At 41.6% G+C, this 19,527-nt stretch overlaps 1 protein-coding gene across 2 annotated transcripts in view; it reads left to right on the top strand.

The window, feature by feature from the left end:
* Positions 1 to 19,289, top strand: part of pdgfbb (platelet-derived growth factor beta polypeptide b) — a 33,528-nt gene extending 14,239 nt beyond the window's left edge. The window contains exons 2-9 of one of the 2 annotated variants that reach the window (XM_028042334.1): positions 5,972 to 6,739; positions 10,570 to 10,666; positions 11,897 to 11,953; positions 12,357 to 12,550; positions 13,526 to 13,714; positions 15,534 to 16,347; positions 16,478 to 16,640; positions 17,512 to 19,289. In XM_028042334.1, the coding sequence (XP_027898135.1) occupies positions 6,671 to 6,739; positions 10,570 to 10,666; positions 11,897 to 11,953; positions 12,357 to 12,550; positions 13,526 to 13,714; positions 15,534 to 16,347; positions 16,478 to 16,623 (1,566 nt within the window). In that variant the 5' untranslated portion in view covers positions 5,972 to 6,670 and the 3' untranslated portion in view covers positions 16,624 to 16,640; positions 17,512 to 19,289. Of the gene's footprint in view, positions 1 to 5,968; positions 6,740 to 10,569; positions 10,667 to 11,896; positions 11,954 to 12,356; positions 12,551 to 13,525; positions 13,715 to 15,533; positions 16,348 to 16,477; positions 16,641 to 17,511 lie in introns of both variants that reach the window. The other variant, XM_028042333.1, reaches the window with a different exon arrangement.
* Positions 19,290 to 19,527: the final 238 nt, after the last annotated feature.

The following is a 19,527-nucleotide window of genomic DNA, read 5'->3' as shown; positions in this document are numbered from 1 at the left end:
TGAAGTTTGTCGCAACCCAAGTCCTGTGAACAGTTGTTGAAATCTTTGTCGAGGGGGCAATAATGTAAACGGTTTACAAATAATCCTGCTACTTGTGAAGCAATCCCTCACGGAAGCTTGAAACTGTGACTTTTCTGACTTCCTGTAGCAGCCAGCTTCGCCGCAGTGCTAATGCTAGCTCTAGAATCGAGCGTTTTTGCTAATGCGTGTATAAAATCACTAAACTAAGGCTGGCACAAACCGTGAAATCAACTGAAAGACAGAAGAAAAACCAACAAACTCAGAGCTCAGGTAAAGAAAGGCACTTTTTCCCCCCCGCGTGTGTACAGTGTTATTAATTATACGTTGTGGTTGAGTACAGTAAGCCGGTGGTTTTCATTAGAGCCACTGCAGCACAGTCTCCCTGTACAGCAGGATAGGGAGGGGAGGAATGCTGCTGTATACAGATTCCTGGAGCTGAACAAAACCATGGCATTCCTCACAGAGGTGTTTACACCCGGCAGCTCGGTGTGGTCCGTCCTCGCTCGCTCTCTCTCTGTGTCATCGCAACGTCTCGACCAGCAAATGGGCATCCAGCAGAGTTCGAGCAAGTCTGCAAAGCAAATACTGACAGATAAAGAGAACATAGGTGAAGGAACTGTGTGGTGAAGCAGAGCACACTCTTTTGCTCAATCGAAACACCAGAATCGATGAGTTTTATTTGTTATAAAGAAATGTTGAAGTCTTACCAATGAAAGACCAAATTACGTTTAAATGCAAAAGTAAAAGTATCTCAGGTTTAGCAGCGATTAGCCCTATAAATTAGCCTTCAACACAACACTTGGATTTCATATCTGAATGTCCATCCTCTGCTTCTGCATTCCGATTCCTTCCCCGAATCGGTGCGTCTTTGTCTCAGTGTTGTGCGTTCAGTCGCCCCGTGCTGGTTCCCTGCCGCCGACAGGCCCTCACCGAGGCACGGGGGTCTTTGAGACGCCTTAACTCTCAGCTCAGGTTTGCTTGTAAACGCACCTGAGGAGAATTTCAGTGTAATTGGTTTTCAACAGGTGTGGAAGTGTTGGACTTAAACTGCCAAAAGTGACTTGAAAATGTTTTTAACGAGGTCCTTTAGACTCTAGAGCCTTTAAGAAAACAGTTGGGTGCATAAATATTATTTTATCAATCAAATAAAAGCGCCGTATTACATTAATGTGAAAAGAGGTTAGCTTAATGCAGAGACGCCTATTTATTTATATTTTAAGAGTTTAAAAGGGCAGCGTTATGTGTTTTCCAGCCACATGGTGCCATTTTTGTTACCTGCTGGCATATATATACATATCAAATATGACTTAAAAGAAATTTTACTTGGTCATTTAGCGCCCTGAAATTGGGCCTCTGTCGCTTTAAGAAACACCTGCTCTTTCTGACTCTGTTTTCAGGAAGCCATCACAACATCACTTCTCAATTAACCTTTTAGCAACGTTTTTACCAGCTTTTCCCTGAGAAGTAGCTGCTATCATGAGCTCAGCTGGTGCTCAGTTCCACCAGGTGTTTGCTAATTGCTGCTGGCTAGTCTGAAGGAGCTGAGGAGCGGAGGAGGACAGCTGCGTGAGGCGGAAGCTTGGAAAAAGCCTCGAAGGCGACGCTATACCTGCCAAGCGTTTTGCACAGCTGAATTGTTGCCACGGGAGATTCTTGGATTTCTCAAACAAGCACGAATCAAGGCAACACTCCAGGTGTGTTTCTGATGAGGGAGTAACATTATAACATTGTGTAAAACTCAAAAAACGTTGGTTTCACATAATGCTGCCCCCTTAAATGGGTCGTTTTTTCAATATATTTTTGCTACGGCTGACTTTTTGAGGACGTTCATGATGTTGATGAAGTCCAAAATGAACAGTTCAGTCCAAGAAGGTGAGTTTGAGGGTTGCTGTACAAACACCTTTGTTTAAACTCCCAAACATGCCGTTGCATATGATCAAACTCTCCTTCATTTTCTGAATTCAGCCACATTCTTGCGTCAGAGCAACCTGAGACCCGGAGGGAGCAGTCAATCTGGGAAGGGGTCAACCGATGACTTTTTGCATGATAATCCCAGAGACACGCTTTGGAGACAGACTATCCCTGTGACTAATCGGACAGGTTGACCCGTCCTGACCAAGACGGCGTGTCGCAAGCAGCATCTCGGCCGAGACGTGGCAACACAAACAGAGTCGAATCCTGTTCTTCAGCTGGAAAACAAAGAATCCACACGGGTGGAGGTGGAGGTGGAGGTGAAGATGGAGGGAGGGGGTTGACTTCAGCTATGCGATTACTGCGTCAAATTAACCACTGGAGCTTTTCAGTGGAAGAGGACAAATAAAAAACGAGGGATGAAATCAAATGCAGCCATTGTTGAAATGGAGGATTGGTTCATGGTGCTGTGACCTTCACCGGATCTTCTGAAAAGCTCCTAAATGTTTGAGCGAGCGCTGTCATTTCTCACTCGGTTTGTTAACATAGAGGGGCTTCTGTCCTCGCTTTTCGTGGTTCAAGCGACGGCTGGCACAGGGCACCGAGTGTGTGTGTGTGTGTGTGTGTGTGTAGAGATATGCAATAGTTGAGGTCGAGATCTCATTAATTTCCTTGAATTTAACAAGTGTGGACTCACTCTGACGGGTCGCAGGAGTTCAGCTTCTTGCTCAGGGTACAGGCGCCTCCGACATGCTTCTCTGTTTTATATTAAGTTGTCGTCAGTAAAAAATAAATAAATATTTATTTATTTATTTAAAATAAATAGATGATTTAAACATTTTAGTTTAAATCATAGACTTGTGTTTGTTTTTGCTGTTCCTCATTGTCAAACTCACAGCTGAAGGGTTTCTGTATCTTATGTTTTCTCCTATATTATGTTGTTTAGAAGTTATTTAAGTGCCCAAAGGTCTGTATTATTATTATTATTATTTTTATTGTTGTTGTTGTTGATGGATGTCTTTCTCTCACTGCGATGGTGGTGGGATTTTACAGTCACAGGTGTGTGTGTGGGGGGCAAGGGGGGAAATCCACGTCAGAGAGATATGAATGCAGGGAAAAACCCTGCCTCTAGTCGGGAACCTGTTCTCCCCTCCTCCTCCTCATCATCCTCTTCCCTCTTCCTCCTCCTCTTTCCTCTCCTTAGAAACCAAACACACAGTTGTAAATCAGCCATAGTTTGAACATAAAGCATAATCTGCATTTCTCCATGTCATCCAATCCACCATTGCCGATTCTACGTTTTAATTTGACCTGATTTTACACGTTTGACAGCTTAAAAACGTGCATGAACGAAACAAGAATCCATTAAAGTTGCATGAAAAAGTCCAACTTAAAGCTTCACCTCCCCTCTTTTTCAAAATGTGTGCAAACTATTAGGTCCACTTTTAAATATTCATGAGCAGCTACGGTCACCGTTTCCCTTAACGTCACCACTACTTCCTGTGTGTTGCGCGGCGCTATAGTATCCTAAGCCAGCAAACTGCCAGTGGCCTTGGCGAAACGTACAAATATGAAATGCGGTGTAAATATAGCCGCACAGCTCATGCCGTTTCCTCCATGCAGTCTTGTTAGAAAAACAATGGCATCCTATTATTCGCCGGGGCTACGGTGAAACTGGAAGAGCGGCATGCTGGAACATTCCTTAAACGGAATATCATTCACTTCTGGGGGGTGGTGGGTTAATTGTTGATTTGGGACACTTTGTTATTCTAAAAGCAAGAACTGAGTGGACCGCTTTGAATTTGTTGGGGTTTTTTCATTAGCCACACAGAGTCAAAAACCGATATGTACATTATTAAAGTCATGCATACCCTGTAAACGTGCTTTAGAAAGTTGCGCAGAGGTCTTTCAGTTAGTTTGATTTTAAAATGTTTGACCTATTCCAGATGTTGAATGTGTGTGTGTGGATGTGTGTGTGTAGGATCGTTTGCTCTTAACCTTCCAGCTGTTGATTTGAGGTGAAGCCCTCCCTCTCCAGTTTTCTTTCACCTTTGCACGATGCCCCAAAACCTGCCAGCTGCCAAACAGCGACTTGACATGACGCTGCTTGACAGTTGGTACAGTTTTCTTTGGTTCAAAGGCATTACCTTGACTACGCCAAACAATCTTTCCATCCACGAGGCTGAATAGAGCAAACTTTGTCTTCTCCTGTCCACAAAACCGCTCCTGGACAGCTGCGAATGTCAGTCAGGCTTGAAGTTGATTTCAAGCAGACGCCAACCAATTGAGGCAAAGGGCGGCAGTTTCTGATGAGAGGAATGGTCATAAATTCAGCCAGAATTATGCTGCAAAGCAGATGCAAAGTATTTATAATTGTATGTGGATTGTGTGTGGACTAAGCAGAGACACTGAATCTTTCTCTGAATCTCACGCCGTGGGACCAGAATCGCCTCCAAGCTGTACAAAGGGGTCATCAAGCCAAATATATTTGAGCTGCATATGACATAAGTTCAACTTTTACATCCATTTTTAAAAAATGGAAAGCTTGTCATCAATTCCTACAAAAAAACAAAACAAAAGAAATAGTAGGCCTCTAAAACGGAAAGCCTAAAATGAACAGAAGTCCATAATGTTAGCATCATACAGGGGGCTGCAGCTGCTTTTGAATCTTCAGTTACACACTTTAAGTCATTTTTAGGAAAATAAAATAAATTAAAAAAAAGCTTTTCCTGCTCTTTCCCACCTGTCTCCTAACATTAAGAACGTAACATCGTCTGGATGATTTGCTATTTTTGGGCCTTCGTTGTGCACTCAAGCAGACCTGAAGCTGGGCATTGTTCAGAAATGCTCCCTAAACATGAGTGACCATCAAAGGTCAGGACTCTTAGAATAACTCCTGTGGTATTTAGATACACCTTTCTCTGTCCTGATAGGTTGGCTGGAGGTGACATGAATGGAGAGAACAATAAAAAAAAATGGTAATTTCCCTTAGCAACTCTCCTGCTGACTTCTCCAAGGAAGCATTTCCAACAGGGATTGTGAAATAGGCTGAATTTAGAGTTACAGTGTGTATGCACTACACTTGAAATCCTTTGCCAAATTTTACTTTTTTCATTTTTATTTTATTGTATCTAACCACCAAAAATGATTAAAGTCAATCTCCTGAGTCAACACTTTGTAGAATCACATTTTGAGGTGTGTCCGATTTTATTTTGTGTAAAAAAAAAAGAAGAAAAAAGTCCTTTTGCTTTCCAAAAGTTTCCATTTTTCTATTAATAAACCTGTTAACCTGGAATTTTAGAGCTGTTTTTAACATCCTACAATCTATTATTGAACTGCTGGTGTTTGTACATTGAAATAATAATAAAAAAAGACTTCAATTCCCATAGTTCATCTGTATTTCATTTGTTCCCTGATACTAACGCCAGATCGTAAAACTAGCTTTTTGTTCACAGAGACAAAAGTGTGTTTGGAGCAAACAATATGATTATAGGATTTCAAATTTACACTTGGTTTGTTATTCCCCCCCTAAACAATATAACTTTCTAACAACTTTAAAATAGCAGGAATATGTCAAATATATCCCCAAAAAGGGAAATTACTCGGCAAATAAATACTTTTTCCATCTCTAACTTCTCATTAAATGTATAAATAACACACACACCCACACACACACTACCATTTATTCTTATCTTAAGTAGCACGCGCTAAAGTCAGCAGGACAGCAAGCGCGTGCCCTCTCTCTCTCTCTCACACACACACACACACACTAAAACAAAGCAAAAACGACACAAATATTTGCATGAATCAAGATTGAGGGCGACTGCTGCGCATCAACCACGATGTCGCTGGTTTGCAGGCGGATTATGGCCTTTTCTTCAGGCAGGGGGCGGGAGAGAGAGGAAAAAGCCGAGCATTAGGGTCTGCTGGGAACCAGCCCTTCCTCACAGCAGCAACAGCACCACCGCCGCGTAATCAGGCTGGTCCAGGGCAGAAGCCACACAGCACTTTGCTCCCTGATAAGACTCCTTGGAAGGAGAAGAAGAAGAAGAAGAGCGCAAACTACCACTCTGAGCTACCGCAGTAAATTTCAGCAGGAAACCTGGATTTTTGAGACGCATCACGGTTAATGGAGGATGGACTTTAGGTTGATTTTTAATTTTTTTGTGTCTTTAGACTATTTCTAAAATGCCATGTTAACAAAGGGATACTTAAAAAACAGAACATTTCATACTCTGTGTTGCTGTTCATCCGCATGTCTTCGTGAAGTTTGGACCTTTGGCCATAGGAATGTTCCTGAGTTTTGTTTTGTTTTTTAAAAAAAACAACTGAATTATGAACTCTCTTTCTTCCATGAAACAACACGGAGCAAGGTGAATTCTTGGTGACTTTACAACCGAGGCTAAGAGGAACATATTGGGTTAAAAACGACAACACCAACAAGAAGAAAAGAAAGCCGGAGCTTTATTATCGCTGCGGATTTACTTTTTAAAGAGGAGAAAAGAAGAAGAGGCTGCGGCGCCTTCTCGCTCTTCTTCATCCGCGGACTCTGCACGCAACGGGACGGAGCTCACAGGCGCGCGCAGCTCCGCGAGCCGAGCCGCTGTCCTCTTCATCCTCATCCTCATCCTCATCCTCATCCTCCTCCTCCTCTCCGCGCGCCGAGCTGAGGAGAGAGGCTCGCTCGCGCCTCCATAAATGCCCGGTCCGTTGGAGAGGCTCGAGGCTGGGCAGCAAGATGAGCTCGTGGGTCCAGCTGCTGCTGCTCGCGTGGCTGGCGGCGTGTGCGCGGTTTGGCGTGGCCGAGGTAAGTAAAAATAAAAAATAAAAATAAAAATGGGGGGGGGGGGGGGAAATCACCAGTAAAAGTTTACTGACACCTGTTAAAAATGCCGCACCACGTTAGAAACAACGCAGAAAACGTAGCTACACCTTAAACTTTTATAATGGGTCGCATTATTGAGATATACGATCATATATGTTTGCCCAATATTAACATGTGTCACCGCAACAACCTTGAAATGGGTTAAACTTTTTATGTCCTACCTTTTTTTGTTGTTGTTGTATTATGTTTATATAGAAAGGATATTCAGAATAAGTGCACCTGCTTCAACATACTCTTATAATAAAAGGTTTCCATGTGAGGTGGCTTGTTGTTACAGACAACTCCGCTCATTTTCCTCATTAGATAGACCCAAAACACAGAAATGTGGGAGAAATTTGGGATGGACGCTAATTGGAAGCTGTTGTCTCCACGTGGTTGGACGTGATGCGTTCATGGTCTCTAACAAACTCCTGGGTTACAATTTGGGAGTCCAGTTTTTTCTTGAATGATTGGAGGGGAGTGAATAGGTAGTGCACACCCCTACTTATTCACATAAATAATTATACCCATACACACTTGAGAGAGAGATAAAGAGAGCGCAATTAAACTAATATGCATGTTTTTTTTAATGATATGGGGAAGCTGGAGTACCAGGAACAAGACCACACAGGTGTTGGGAGAACACACGCAATCGTCCGTCCCATTAATTCAGTAGTCAGCTGTGCAACAGGAAGAATATGTGACTGTAACCAGTTTGTAGAGCAAGTTTGCCACCAGAGCCGTCACACGCAGGGGGAAAACACAGGGAAACAAAAGACACACACAAAAGGCAAGACAGCACACACGTGCAGCTCAAAAGACAAGATTTTTATTTTTGTTTTCCTTATCAAACTGCATTAAAACTGATTGAATGTAAATCTTAAGATTGGCTTCATTACAGCACTAATCTGTAGATGAAGTTTTCTCCCCAAAACAATCAGAGAGAGAGAGAGAGAGAGAGATGGGTGAAATCTGACCATCAGCTCTGTTCAAACAGGAAACCCAAACCACACCAGGGGTCCTATGTAGGTCAAGTGAGGCTTGACCAGAAATAAAAAGGAAAAACAGGCAGAAATTTCTCTGCCGATAAGGGGTTGCATTTTATCAGCTGTTCTGCTTCCGCTTGCAGATTTCATCTGAACGAGGCGAGTCCTCTTCCACAACAATCATCCTGTGCCACTGACCTCCAAATCTAAACTGGGTTGAAGTACAAATCAACCTAGTCGGTCAAGGGAGGTGGCGCTACGCACTCTGTTATCCTGGTGTAAAAAAAAAAAAAGACGCATTTATACGATGAATGTAAATAGACCCTCACAAAAAGGTAGATGTTTGATCTGTGAGGGATGACTTCAGCTTCCCGTCATCAAGCCGTCTTCTCATTTTCTGCCGTTAGGCTGGCATCACACAGAAAGGAAATTTCAAATCTGACAGTGCTTTATGGGGGAAAGTTGCTACAGCTTTGAGGAACACAGCCAGGAATTCCCCGGGTCTAAATTGAAAAAGATCAAGGATTCTCGCAGCGGGGACACGGAACGCCGCTGTGCTGCTCTGTAGGTCAAAGAGAAAGTTAGCGAACTGTCGTTATGTGTTCTGGATAAAAGTTTGAAATATTCAAAAACGTTCTTGCGCCAGGCTTCCGGCTGAGAGGTAAACTGAACTGTGACAGTGGGGTAGATTGAGCTGCTCTGTCGCGCACGTGTTGGCACGCTCTCTGGCCTGCATGTGAAACCTCCCACATGTGCTGTGGCTGCCGCCAGCAAATTCGACCCCCATAATTATCTGCAATTAGATGTTCTCCCTCCTCCGGAGCTGCAGCCGCTGCCTGTACCTGGGACTCCTCAGGGCGTCTGCAGGGAAATGAGATGGCGCTTCAGGCGATAACGACTGGTTTATGACAAAATTGGTGTTTTTTAAAAAAAAGTTAGACGGCTGCAGATCTGCAGCAGAATATAGTTTATCTTGTGGGAAGGGAGGACAATTTAGAAGAATGCCATGTGATTGACAGAAACCGTTTATTAGACGTGGGTTAATCTGAAGGTTTCTTTTGGAAGTATCTTTTCACATTTTGTCCTGGTTCAAAAGATGTCGGATGTACATTTTTGTTAGATATTTTGTAGATTTAGAGACGATTTATTGTATATGTAGATGTTGCCTGAATCCAACGAAGGCCTCTGCAGAACTCGAGCACATGCAGAAAACTGACAGCGGCTTTAGAAGAGCGGTGTTGGTCATTTCTGGGTTGGATCCAAACATGTTTATGTGCAAGAATGGCCCAGTCAAAGTCCAAACCTAAGTCCAATTGAGAATATAGTTAAGAATATTCGGGTTAGGGTTAAGGTTATCTTGTAGAGACAGACCCATAAAAAATGGTAAGTGTAGTGAAAGGTTGCGTTACAAAGAGTTGACTACTGGGGTGCTGGGCAAATCCTAAACATCTTTTTCATACAATTATTAATAAAAAATGCCTATATCCCTCCTCAATTACATTCTATTTTACAATATTGCCTCACCAAATAAAATCCCCTTCAACCTTAGAGAAAGTTTAAAGACTTCTGTAAACCACAGTGAGGATGGAGGGACTGAACTTGTAGGGTTTGGTGTGCAAACATCTCATAAAAACCACCTATAAAGCAGAAGTTTCACTGACATCTGCTGTCCTATTCGTCCCCATTTGCACACTCACCACAATTAATGCGTGTTTACAATTTGTGGCGGCCCTCTCCGCATCTGTCTGTTCACCAGAGCCGAAGGTGTTTATTTAATATTTCCTGCTTGGACACAAATTGCAGCGACAGCAGGCACAGCGGCGAACAAAAGGCAACACACGCCGCAATTACCGTCAGACTCAATTAGCCGAGCCGCCTGGCGCGCTCCGTCGGCCGAGAGGGGGAAATAATCGCGGTGAGTCCTCAGGGGCATCGGTGGAGCCGGTGGAAAGGGATGCGAGTGGAACACAGCGGGCATTTCCCCCGCCGCCTGCCCGGGAAGTCGACCAATAATCGAGGGAGGCGGAGGGTGGATGTCGATGGGAGAACGGTGTGGGCAGAGTACATGTTCATGCATGGATGGCTGCGAGCTGCTGGGGTTTATTATGTCCTGAATGAAACGCAGTCTGTTACACTGCACTCATTAAAGCTTTCATCGCAGTTTGCAGCGCAGCTTGTTTAAAATGAGCTTCACCTCTCCAAACACCATTTAAACCAAAGTTAAGGTTCTCGACTCTCGTCTGATTCTCGTCCATTTCAGCCTCTCTCTTACTCATCTATTATCCCCCCCCCTTCTTCTTCTTCTTTTTTTATCCATATGCACCTCCCTTCTCTCATCCTCTCTCTGTATCACTCCTTCCCCCACTTCCTGACTCCTCGCCTGCTCCTTTGACCCCTAAATGTTAGCAGATGAGAGGACACAACGCCAATAGTCATTCACCCTGCTCTTAGTGACCATTGTGTGTCTGCTTTGGTTAACCCCCCCCTCCCTTGCAGGCTGTCTCTTGCCCATTAATGACCCAGGAGGATGAGAGGGGGGGTTAAACCCACAGTCAAATCTCTAGAATCACAAAGTAGAGCCGTTCAGTGGTTTCTGGTGTGATACTCTGGAAATATTTGGTTAGAGGCTTTTAAAGACAATCGTAGATGTTGCTGCGTTTTTTTTTCCATCGCCTACTGAATTGTTTTTTACTTTTTATGCTCATGCGAGCTTCTGAATACATTATGTCTGCTTTTCTGGTTTTGTGTTTGTTATTTGGGCTGATTTTGTTTCTGTTTGTGTGGTAGGAGGACGCTCTGCCTGCAGCCCTGGTGGAGCTGGTTAGAAACAGCCCCATCAACTCCATAGAGGACCTCCAGCTGCTGCTGCTCACTGACTCCGTAGGTAAAGACCCAAAGCTTTTTGTTTTCTTTCTTTTCCGTCTTGCAGACACGTGGAATCAGTTCAAATCACATTCAAGATTAAAGTGGAACCAAAAGCTCTTTAGTGAACTGGCATCTAAATCCAGTAATGCACTTCAACTGAGCAGCAACATCTCTTGAGATCCCTGGTTTTAATGTGATTCATTTTTTAGATTTTTATACAAAAAGAATATGTTTGATAAAGTTTTTGCACGTCCCTGGCACATTACATGTCAATACACACAGACGAACGGTCGGGCGATGCTCATTTCACCTCTCCTGTCATATTTCGGCCAACTTTACTGGCTCTGATCTTTCAAAACATCACCCGCATCAAAGCATAAGGGACAGGGGACATTTCAAAATAAGAGCACACTCACAAAGCTGAACGTCCCGGAATAATGACATTATTTTATTTATTAGTTTGTTTTGATTATTATGTAGTATTTGTGAACATTTTGAGCCCAATTGAGTCAAAATTAGTCAATTTATTTAACTAAGCACACAGCATTAGTGTAGATTCCCTTAAAATATTTTAGATTTTTAACTCGAGTTGATTAAATGTAGTCGAGGTTCCATAAATAACAGATTAATGGAGTACCGATTCATAGATACAAAGCAGTATCGTTAACGGCGGGATGATAAAACCTACTGTTGTGCTCTTTATAGAGAAACACGACTACAGTGAGCTGATGTCAGCCGGTTAATTAGTTGCTCCAGCTGCTCAGGTGTTTCACATCTGTTGCATCTTAACTGTAGTTTTAAAAAAGTTTGATCTTAGCAAGACTCCCAGGTTTTCCTTTACTGGAAATGTTTCCAAACTTTCCATTTTTCATTATTTTTTTTTAGCCAGCTTACAGACAGTGCACAGTAACGGGTCGGGGAGGTGCGGCACCACATTAACTCTATGCTCTGCACAGCTGGAAAAACCACAGTTTGGTTCTGCCCTTTCTTTATTAGGAGGAGTTTTAACTATAAAAACTTTTATATTAAATTTTACATCTTGGCCAGGTCTTCCTCATAAAACAGATCTTTGATCTCAATGGGACTAAAATGGTAAAGTAAAGGTTAAAGAAAATACAACAAAAACATTAAAACAAGACATTTTAAAACCATAGTGTATTATGATGCTCCACCCCTGGTTTCTGTGCACAGTGAGCATTTTATTTGTCTTCTTCTAATGGGATAAATGATGTTCATGTCGTTGCCTCAGATGAGGAGGAAGCTAACTCTGCAGCCAACGGAGGTCACAGACTTCCACGCAGCCTTGGTGAGTCAAACCTCTTTTTATTTGGTGGTGGGGGTTTGTTGAGGTTTGCTCTGATCATTTTTTTTTTTACATATTTCTGCATTGTTTCTCCCATAAAGAAACTCGTTATGTTGGCTAAAGAATGCTCTGTCAGTACGTCTGGGAGATGATTCATAGTTTTTGTGACAGAGGGAAAATCTTTTCCCATTAACCTTTTTGTCATTGTTCTCATGAAGCAGAACTCAACATTTCCAGACAGTGATCTACAACTGGCCTAATCTTTGAATGAAACCTCCTCAGTGTTTCTTTTCAAGACACGTCCTTGTGTGTTAACAACAGAAAAACTCAAACTCTCGAGCAGAGAAGTAGGCGTTGTCTGGCTCATCAAACCTGACGCTTTAGCGTGTCGTATTTGTCCCCTCAGACGCTCAGCCCGCCCAGCAGGCTCAGTGTAAAGTTCGCACAGAAGTGGTCGAGGTCACCAGAGCCATGTTGGACCGTAGCAATGCCAACTTTCTGCTGTGGCCGCCGTGTGTGGAAGTCCAGCGCTGCTCTGGCTGCTGCAACACCAAGAGCCTGCAGTGCGTTCCTGTTGTCACGCACACCAGATACTTGCAGGTAAATGAGCATTGTCGTCATATGATTAGCAAATAGGAAGAGTTAAGCCCAAAGTTATTCCTGTCCCAAACAGCCTTAAGTGTTCAATTATTTCCCTTCAATTTAAGACGTTTGTTTCTGATGGGAAATGACAGGTATCTCCCAAAACATAATAAAACGATGAGAAAGAAGCATTCTGTTGTAAAATGTTACATTCACGTACATTTATGGCATGCTGTAAATAACATGCAGCCTTTTTAATAATCAGTAGAAAAATGTTTTAGCTTTAGTGCAGTCACAGCTGTTTCATAATTGCTTTTTGCATATTTCAACAGGTTTTTGACGCTTCATTTTTGGTAATGTTGGAAGGCCTTCTTGCTATCACCGTCATCTTTAACTCCCTCTGGAGTATTACAAATTTTGAGCTTATCTGATAGTAATTGAGAATAAGAACCGTAATTCATAGCAAAACATTTTTGTAACCTTTCACATAAATTAAAAAATGTTTCAACATGTGTTTCATTATATATATATTAATAAAACTATAACAAAGATTTTCTTAAAGATCACCTGACTAAAATTGAAATTAGCTTAGTTTGAGTCATCTTCCTTCTGTAACAACTTCCACATAAACGAGTGTTGTTTTCCCATTAGTGCTTATACATGTTGCATTCACTGACTGGAAAAAAATAAGATTTTTAGTTTACAGCCAACCAATCACTGATGAGGCTAGTCACGCATAAGATAAATTAAAAAATTTGTTCTGCATCTTATTTCTCTGCGCTTCTCAAGTAGTTCACTCTGAGAAGCAACAGAAAATTGCAGCTTAGGTTATTTAACCTTCATCTGTTGCCTGGCAACAGCTCCTTTTTGAGTACAAAAAAGCATATATTTATATACCCATGTCAGAGCGTCCCCACAAAACGTTTTTTTTCTTTTTTTTCTTAAACTCAGAGTACCTCCCAGTGACTCCCGTCTTCTTCTCAACCTCTCCAGGTCATGAAGATCGAGTACATCAACAAAAGACCCACTTATGCCAAGGCTGTGGTGTCGGTCGTGGATCACGTGGAGTGCAGATGTCAGCCTGCCCCGCGCCCCACTGTGCTCAAGAAGAAATCCTCTCACAGACTGCACAGCTACCCGCATCGAAATCAGACCCTCGGCCCGGGACCAGCGCAAGGACAGGTACGACTTTTACTCTGCGTGTTCTCTGTCATCCGGAGAAAAGGTTTAACCTTAATAACTAGGGTACAGAATACATTAATCAGTTTTACTGCCCTGCTAAGTAATCTCTTAACACCTCAGGGCATTGACAAACAACATCTGGTGTTAGCATGAGGTCCTTTTCGCTGCTTCAGAATCTGGCGGGTGGTCTTAGATTGGGTTTGCTTCCAGCAGATACGATCAAACCCAATCAACCAATCAAACGCTTATCCTGGGAGTCGACGTGTCAGGTAAACACGGCAAATCAGTGAGGCCTGAGTTTTCTTCCTATCACCTCTGTGTGATTCATGTGAAGAAGAGGCAGGAGGGTGGAGTTTGACTTTTACGCCTTGAAAGGTTGTCACAAAGTTGAGCCGGTGAGTAGGCGTCGAGTGGGGGGTCGACGTGAGCCGCGGCCCATTATAACCAGTGGTGCTACTGTCACTAGCTGGTTCCGCTTTGGCAGCTTCATTGTGCAAGAGCACATGAACAGAGGTAGCTAAAAGGCAGACTAGTCTTATTGTGGCACTGTAATGTTAAAAAAATGCCTTTTGTTGGATTTCTTGACAGGTTTTGTTTCTCCTATTGGTAGAGAAAGCTGTTACTGCTAGAGACTGCAGCTGGGTGGGATTAATTTGCAGAAAAGTGGAAATGATCAGAGTCAAAATCTTTTACTTGCTAATATTCAGATTTTTCTCAGAGAACTCCAAATGACACCACTATAGTTTGTACTTTCTTAAGATAGATTTAGATCTGCTTCTCTTTGTCACTTCTCTAAAATCATTAAACATTTCTCAATTTTCAGACACAGGCGCTTTAAAATGAAACACATTTTGCCACATATAAAATGCACCATAACACATGACATACAATTTTTTCAGCATGATCTATAATACTCAGAAGTAACCAATTTAAAACTAAAGGATGAGAAAAAGTCGAGGCGTTGTCACACGGTGTGGGTGAGAGAGCAGTCAACGTTACACAGCTCTGCAGTTAAACGGGATTCAAAACAACGAGTTGATGTTGTCAACTGAATTTAGCTTTTTATATTGGCATTTGTAGAAAACTTTATTCAGAAATGAGTTGTCTTTATATACACAAGGCAATACAGTGGAAATCTGTTGGCACTGGCGTGTCAGACCAAAAAAACATTGCAAAATCACTCAAAAATATAAAAGTTTACAGTTAAATAAGCAACTGGTATAGGTAGTATTATTAATCAATGTGTAATGCATATAGAATTAGGAGATTGTCAATTAAAATCTATACTTTTAAACCACTTTGCTGTAATCTGTTGCCTGAACCAACAACTAAAATGCCTCCTGAGAAAACAAAATACTATCTAGAAGTTTCTGACAGGTTTTATTCCTCTTCTGATGCCTTACAAAATAACTAACTTAATACTTTTCACTCGGTAGTGTTTTTCATAACCTAGACTAATAATGTCAGTCAAGCCCACATTCTGACCAAAGTAATAAGCTACATTTTGACTCGGGTAATGCCAGTTGAAGCCTGGTCGAGCATATAAACATCGAGTTCTGTGTATCTGTGTCATAACATCTGGCAGATGGAGGTAAATACTTTGGTTTGTGTCTGTGTACACAAATGCTAGCAAACCCACTAAGCAACTAGCGCCTTTTAGTTGCATGCATATTTGTAAAGTATAAGCAAATGCAAATAGGCAAATGTTGGATAAGAGCATTGAATTATTACCGTCTACTTGCTTTATGAGCTCCATGCTTAGTGCATTTGTAGTGAGCTTGAGAAAACAGCCACTGAACTCCTTTATTCTGCTGTTAAGGTGAAGGTCCACTCCAAAGATGAACTCCACCAGCTGGACGAGCTGAAACCAAACCAGAGGGCTCATCTGGAGCATCTCCTGGGGCAGCGCTGGGATCTCAGAGGAGACACCTTCCCTCAGCCAGGAGAAGGCTACAGTCTTGCAGGAGAAGACGTGTCTCGGTCTGAGGAGACAGTTCTTTTTCCTCCGCACTGGGATCATAACTTCACCAGACTTCTTGGGACCGAAGAGCAAATAGAGACGCATGAAAATGTCGGGATGAAGCATGATGAGGTTTTTAAAGACAATGCAGGACCCCCAGCGGGTAATGTGGATGTGGAAGCAAAGACAAAGTTGGGAGAAGATGGGTTCAACATCACCGAAGGGAATCCTAAAGTAGGACACAAACACACACAAACACACAGCCCTCCAGGGTTAGATGACAAATCCAAACCTTTTGAGAGCCACACTGCTGGACTCTCTGAGGGTTTCGCTGAGAACTCTCGAGCCATGTTGGATCCTAGCGAGGAAACCAGAGCGAGGAGCAGGGTCCGACCAACCAAAGAGCCAAATCCAGAGCCTCGAGAGGCGGCAGGAAGGAGAGAAAATGAGACTCCAGACGTGGAAAGGATGTCGCAAATCGCGGAAGAGAAATTGGAGGCTGAGAGAAAAGAGCTTCTCCTTCTCCACAAGAGACTGGACGAAGAGAAGGAATTACTGCGACAGCAGAAAATGAAGCAGGAGGAGGAAGAAATGCTGAAAGAGAAGGAGACAGACAGTCAGCATCTCCAACATAGGAAGCATCATCATCTGCATACAACGACACCGAAACCAGGTAAAAGAATAAAAGAAACACAGAGTAGACTACTAGGTGACTGAAAAAACAAGGTCAAACTATACATTATTTAAACGTTCACTACAGTGAACGTAATCAGTTGTTTTAAATTTTATTTCCAATCTCACAGAGACAGCAACATCCACAACTACCACGCAGAAAGCACCGGCCCCGACCGGCCCCAGGCTCCCGGTTCGTCCAAACCCTCAGAGAAGAAGAATGAAGAAGAATCGCAAACGGATCAGCAAGGCAGCAATGAGAGCGATGCTCATGTAGGACTGAAATAAAACCAGGTGAGCTCACAGATGACTGCAAAATAAAAATGGATGTATATCCTAACTAGGCACAGATCTGTGTTTGCTATGAAGATTTCATTGGTGTCACAGAAATGTTCCTCTATACAGTTCCTATTGTTTAAAGTCATGTTAATGAGATCAAGACTGTCTAAAATGGTCCTTCCCAAAGCAGATGCTGCTCAGCTGAAACAAAGATTTTGTAGAAAGGCATTTTTAGCTTTTTGGAAATATCTCTTGACTACATGGTGCAGAAACCTAAGGAAAACCACTGACTCCTTTGATTATGTAACTATTAAGTTATAATGATGTTAAGTAACATCATTTGCCACCTAAGCAAATGCAGTAATCTGACACATTAGCTTACTGATATCAGCTTGTTAGACTCCTAAGCTTTTTCAATAAGGGGCAAATCAGCAAAAAACCTCTTTTATATAACCAGCCTGTGTATCAAAATGAAAAAAACTTTCAGTAGAAAACATGGTTTATTTGATGGGGTGTGCATAACACTGTCATAAACATGACATAACGCCTGTTATAAACGTGAAGGAGTCTTCATGAATGTCAATGACTGTTGTCATTATGTGTCGTTCGGTAAACAATGACACTTTAAAACATTAAAAGTGTCAACTTTGCATTAAAAGTGTCATTATCTACCGAATAAGAGCAGCCGTAAACATTCATGAAGACTCCTTCATCATTATGACCCCGTCGAATAAAGTGTTACCGAAAAATATTGTGTTACATTTTTGTATGAATACTGTGATAAAGCCTCAATTTGACCCCCATCCATGTTAACCTTATAAATAGAACTGTGAAAAATAATGCAAATGTTGAGCATGTCTTCCTTTTTGTTTGTTTTTACCTCCAGGGACAGATGGAGAACATGTTGCAGGGTGGGAATTGTCCAAAGATGAAGCTGGATGACTCCTCTGGTTTAAGTATTTATTTGTCAGTAACCTGGTTGTCCTGTGATATCTCCTCGGTAACACTACTAACGAGTGTCTGCTGAACCTGTAACAATTTCTGGATGGACCACGAGGGCAAAAAAGGGAATATGAACAAAGGACGGACCTGCTCAGGAGAATGCTTCCCTCCCCAAACATTTGATAGTCCCACGTCCCAAAGACAGACAAAGACGTGCTCAAGCACAGCGACTGTGTGGGAACGAAGAGGCATCGCTGTAGAACTGTGGAAAATAGTGCAATTCCTGTGGATCCATGCTTAGATATTGTGAAAGAGAATGTCGACAACCAAAACTGTACGGGAGGTTTCTTTGGAAGAATACCACAATAAAGCATATTTGGTTAAAACGTTAAAAAAGTGGATTTAACCATTTTGCTAAAAATTACAAATTGCGTAATCTTTAAGAAAATCATAATGAGTCTGCAAAACGGGCAGAATTTTCTGTGTGATTTCGGTCATGAGCTCACAAACATAACAATGGACTCCTTTTTTTTTTTAAACCGTACTTAATTATATTTCACTCATTGCAAACACTGGAGTAACACACACATAACTAGCAAATAAAAACAGCATTTAAATCGCATTGCAAACGTATTTTATAACCCGGCTAGTTTCCACTTTTTTGTGACGCTGTAATCACAAACTTCAGTGTAATTTCTTTGAAATTCTATAATAGAGAAACACAAAGTAGCGCACAATTCAGAAGTAGATTGAAAGTGAAATATGATTTGAATTTTCTTTTACAAATAAGAAAAATATTTGAAAGAAAAGTCTAAACCTATGTCCATTTCCTTCCACTTCATTACTGTGCACTGCTTTGCGTTTGTCTTTGGCACAAAATCAGGATATAATTGGTCAAAGTTTGTGGTCTTAATGTGACAAAGTGTGGAAAAAGTTTGGGTGTGTGAATAGTTTTGTAAGTAACTGCGTGCCAACACAAATTCTGTTGCAGAATCAATGCTATAGATATACATGTGAGCGGACTGTGCGCTGTTTCTTATTTATTTGTCTGTACTGTTACTGTGGATTAATGTTCTATAGAAATACTGCCAAGGCGATATGCTGAGACTGAGATTTTCTAAACGATTTGGTTGCTCTCTGTGGATTTGTGGCTTCAAACAGAAAGAAATTGTTAAATGGTGCCCAAACTCTCCATGACCTCCCAGTCAGATGCCGTGTTAAATTTCTTAGTGCAGAATTTGTGAATGGTTGTTTTCTGTGTCTAAATTAGTGGTGCTGTATGCACACGTCTGCACCTCCGTTATTTATCTCAAACGTATTTCTATGGAAAGTTTTAGAAATATGTTTTCTCAACCTTCCTCTCTGAATTGAACCTTGTAAAATTAATAAATCTGCTCTCCGTAAGCTCTTCTGTAAGACGTTGCAACACATTGGTTTAAATTTCTTTGAGACGAATCCAGGAAGGCCATGCATTTTTACTCTTATAACATTCTTTTGTTATTTTTGTGAATATTTGCCATTATTTTTAATTACTTGGATAAGCATACTGCTGTGTCCAGTAATCCACCGTCAGACAAACACCTTAAATTATTGACAATCTTGGCCTATGTGTTCTTTATGCCAATTTACAACTGTTACTTATTTCTGTCTGTTTTAATATATGCAATTGTGAAAAGAGAATGTTTGCTTATTTTCATGTGATTATAAGAATATTTAAATTGAGCTGGAAATCGTATTTGTTGTTTTGTTTTTTTAATTAGTGTTTTATCATTTTTTATTTTATTGGAGTGAGTCAACATGCTCGCATGTTATGGTGATGATTTGTTTTGTTATGGTTCCCTGGAGTACATATGAGCAGGCGCTATCTTTAACAGGATTTTCTCAACCAAACAATATTAACATCTTGATGCTAACTTCGTGGATACTTAAATATTCTGTCACAATGCAGCTAAATTCATGA

The sequence above is a fragment of the Xiphophorus couchianus genome, chromosome 16 (genome assembly GCF_001444195.1).
Source record: "Xiphophorus couchianus chromosome 16, X_couchianus-1.0, whole genome shotgun sequence".
Taxonomy (NCBI): Eukaryota; Metazoa; Chordata; class Actinopteri; order Cyprinodontiformes; family Poeciliidae; genus Xiphophorus; species Xiphophorus couchianus.
Note: the sequence above shows the minus strand (reverse complement) of the source record. Positions and strands in the feature narration are given on the sequence as shown.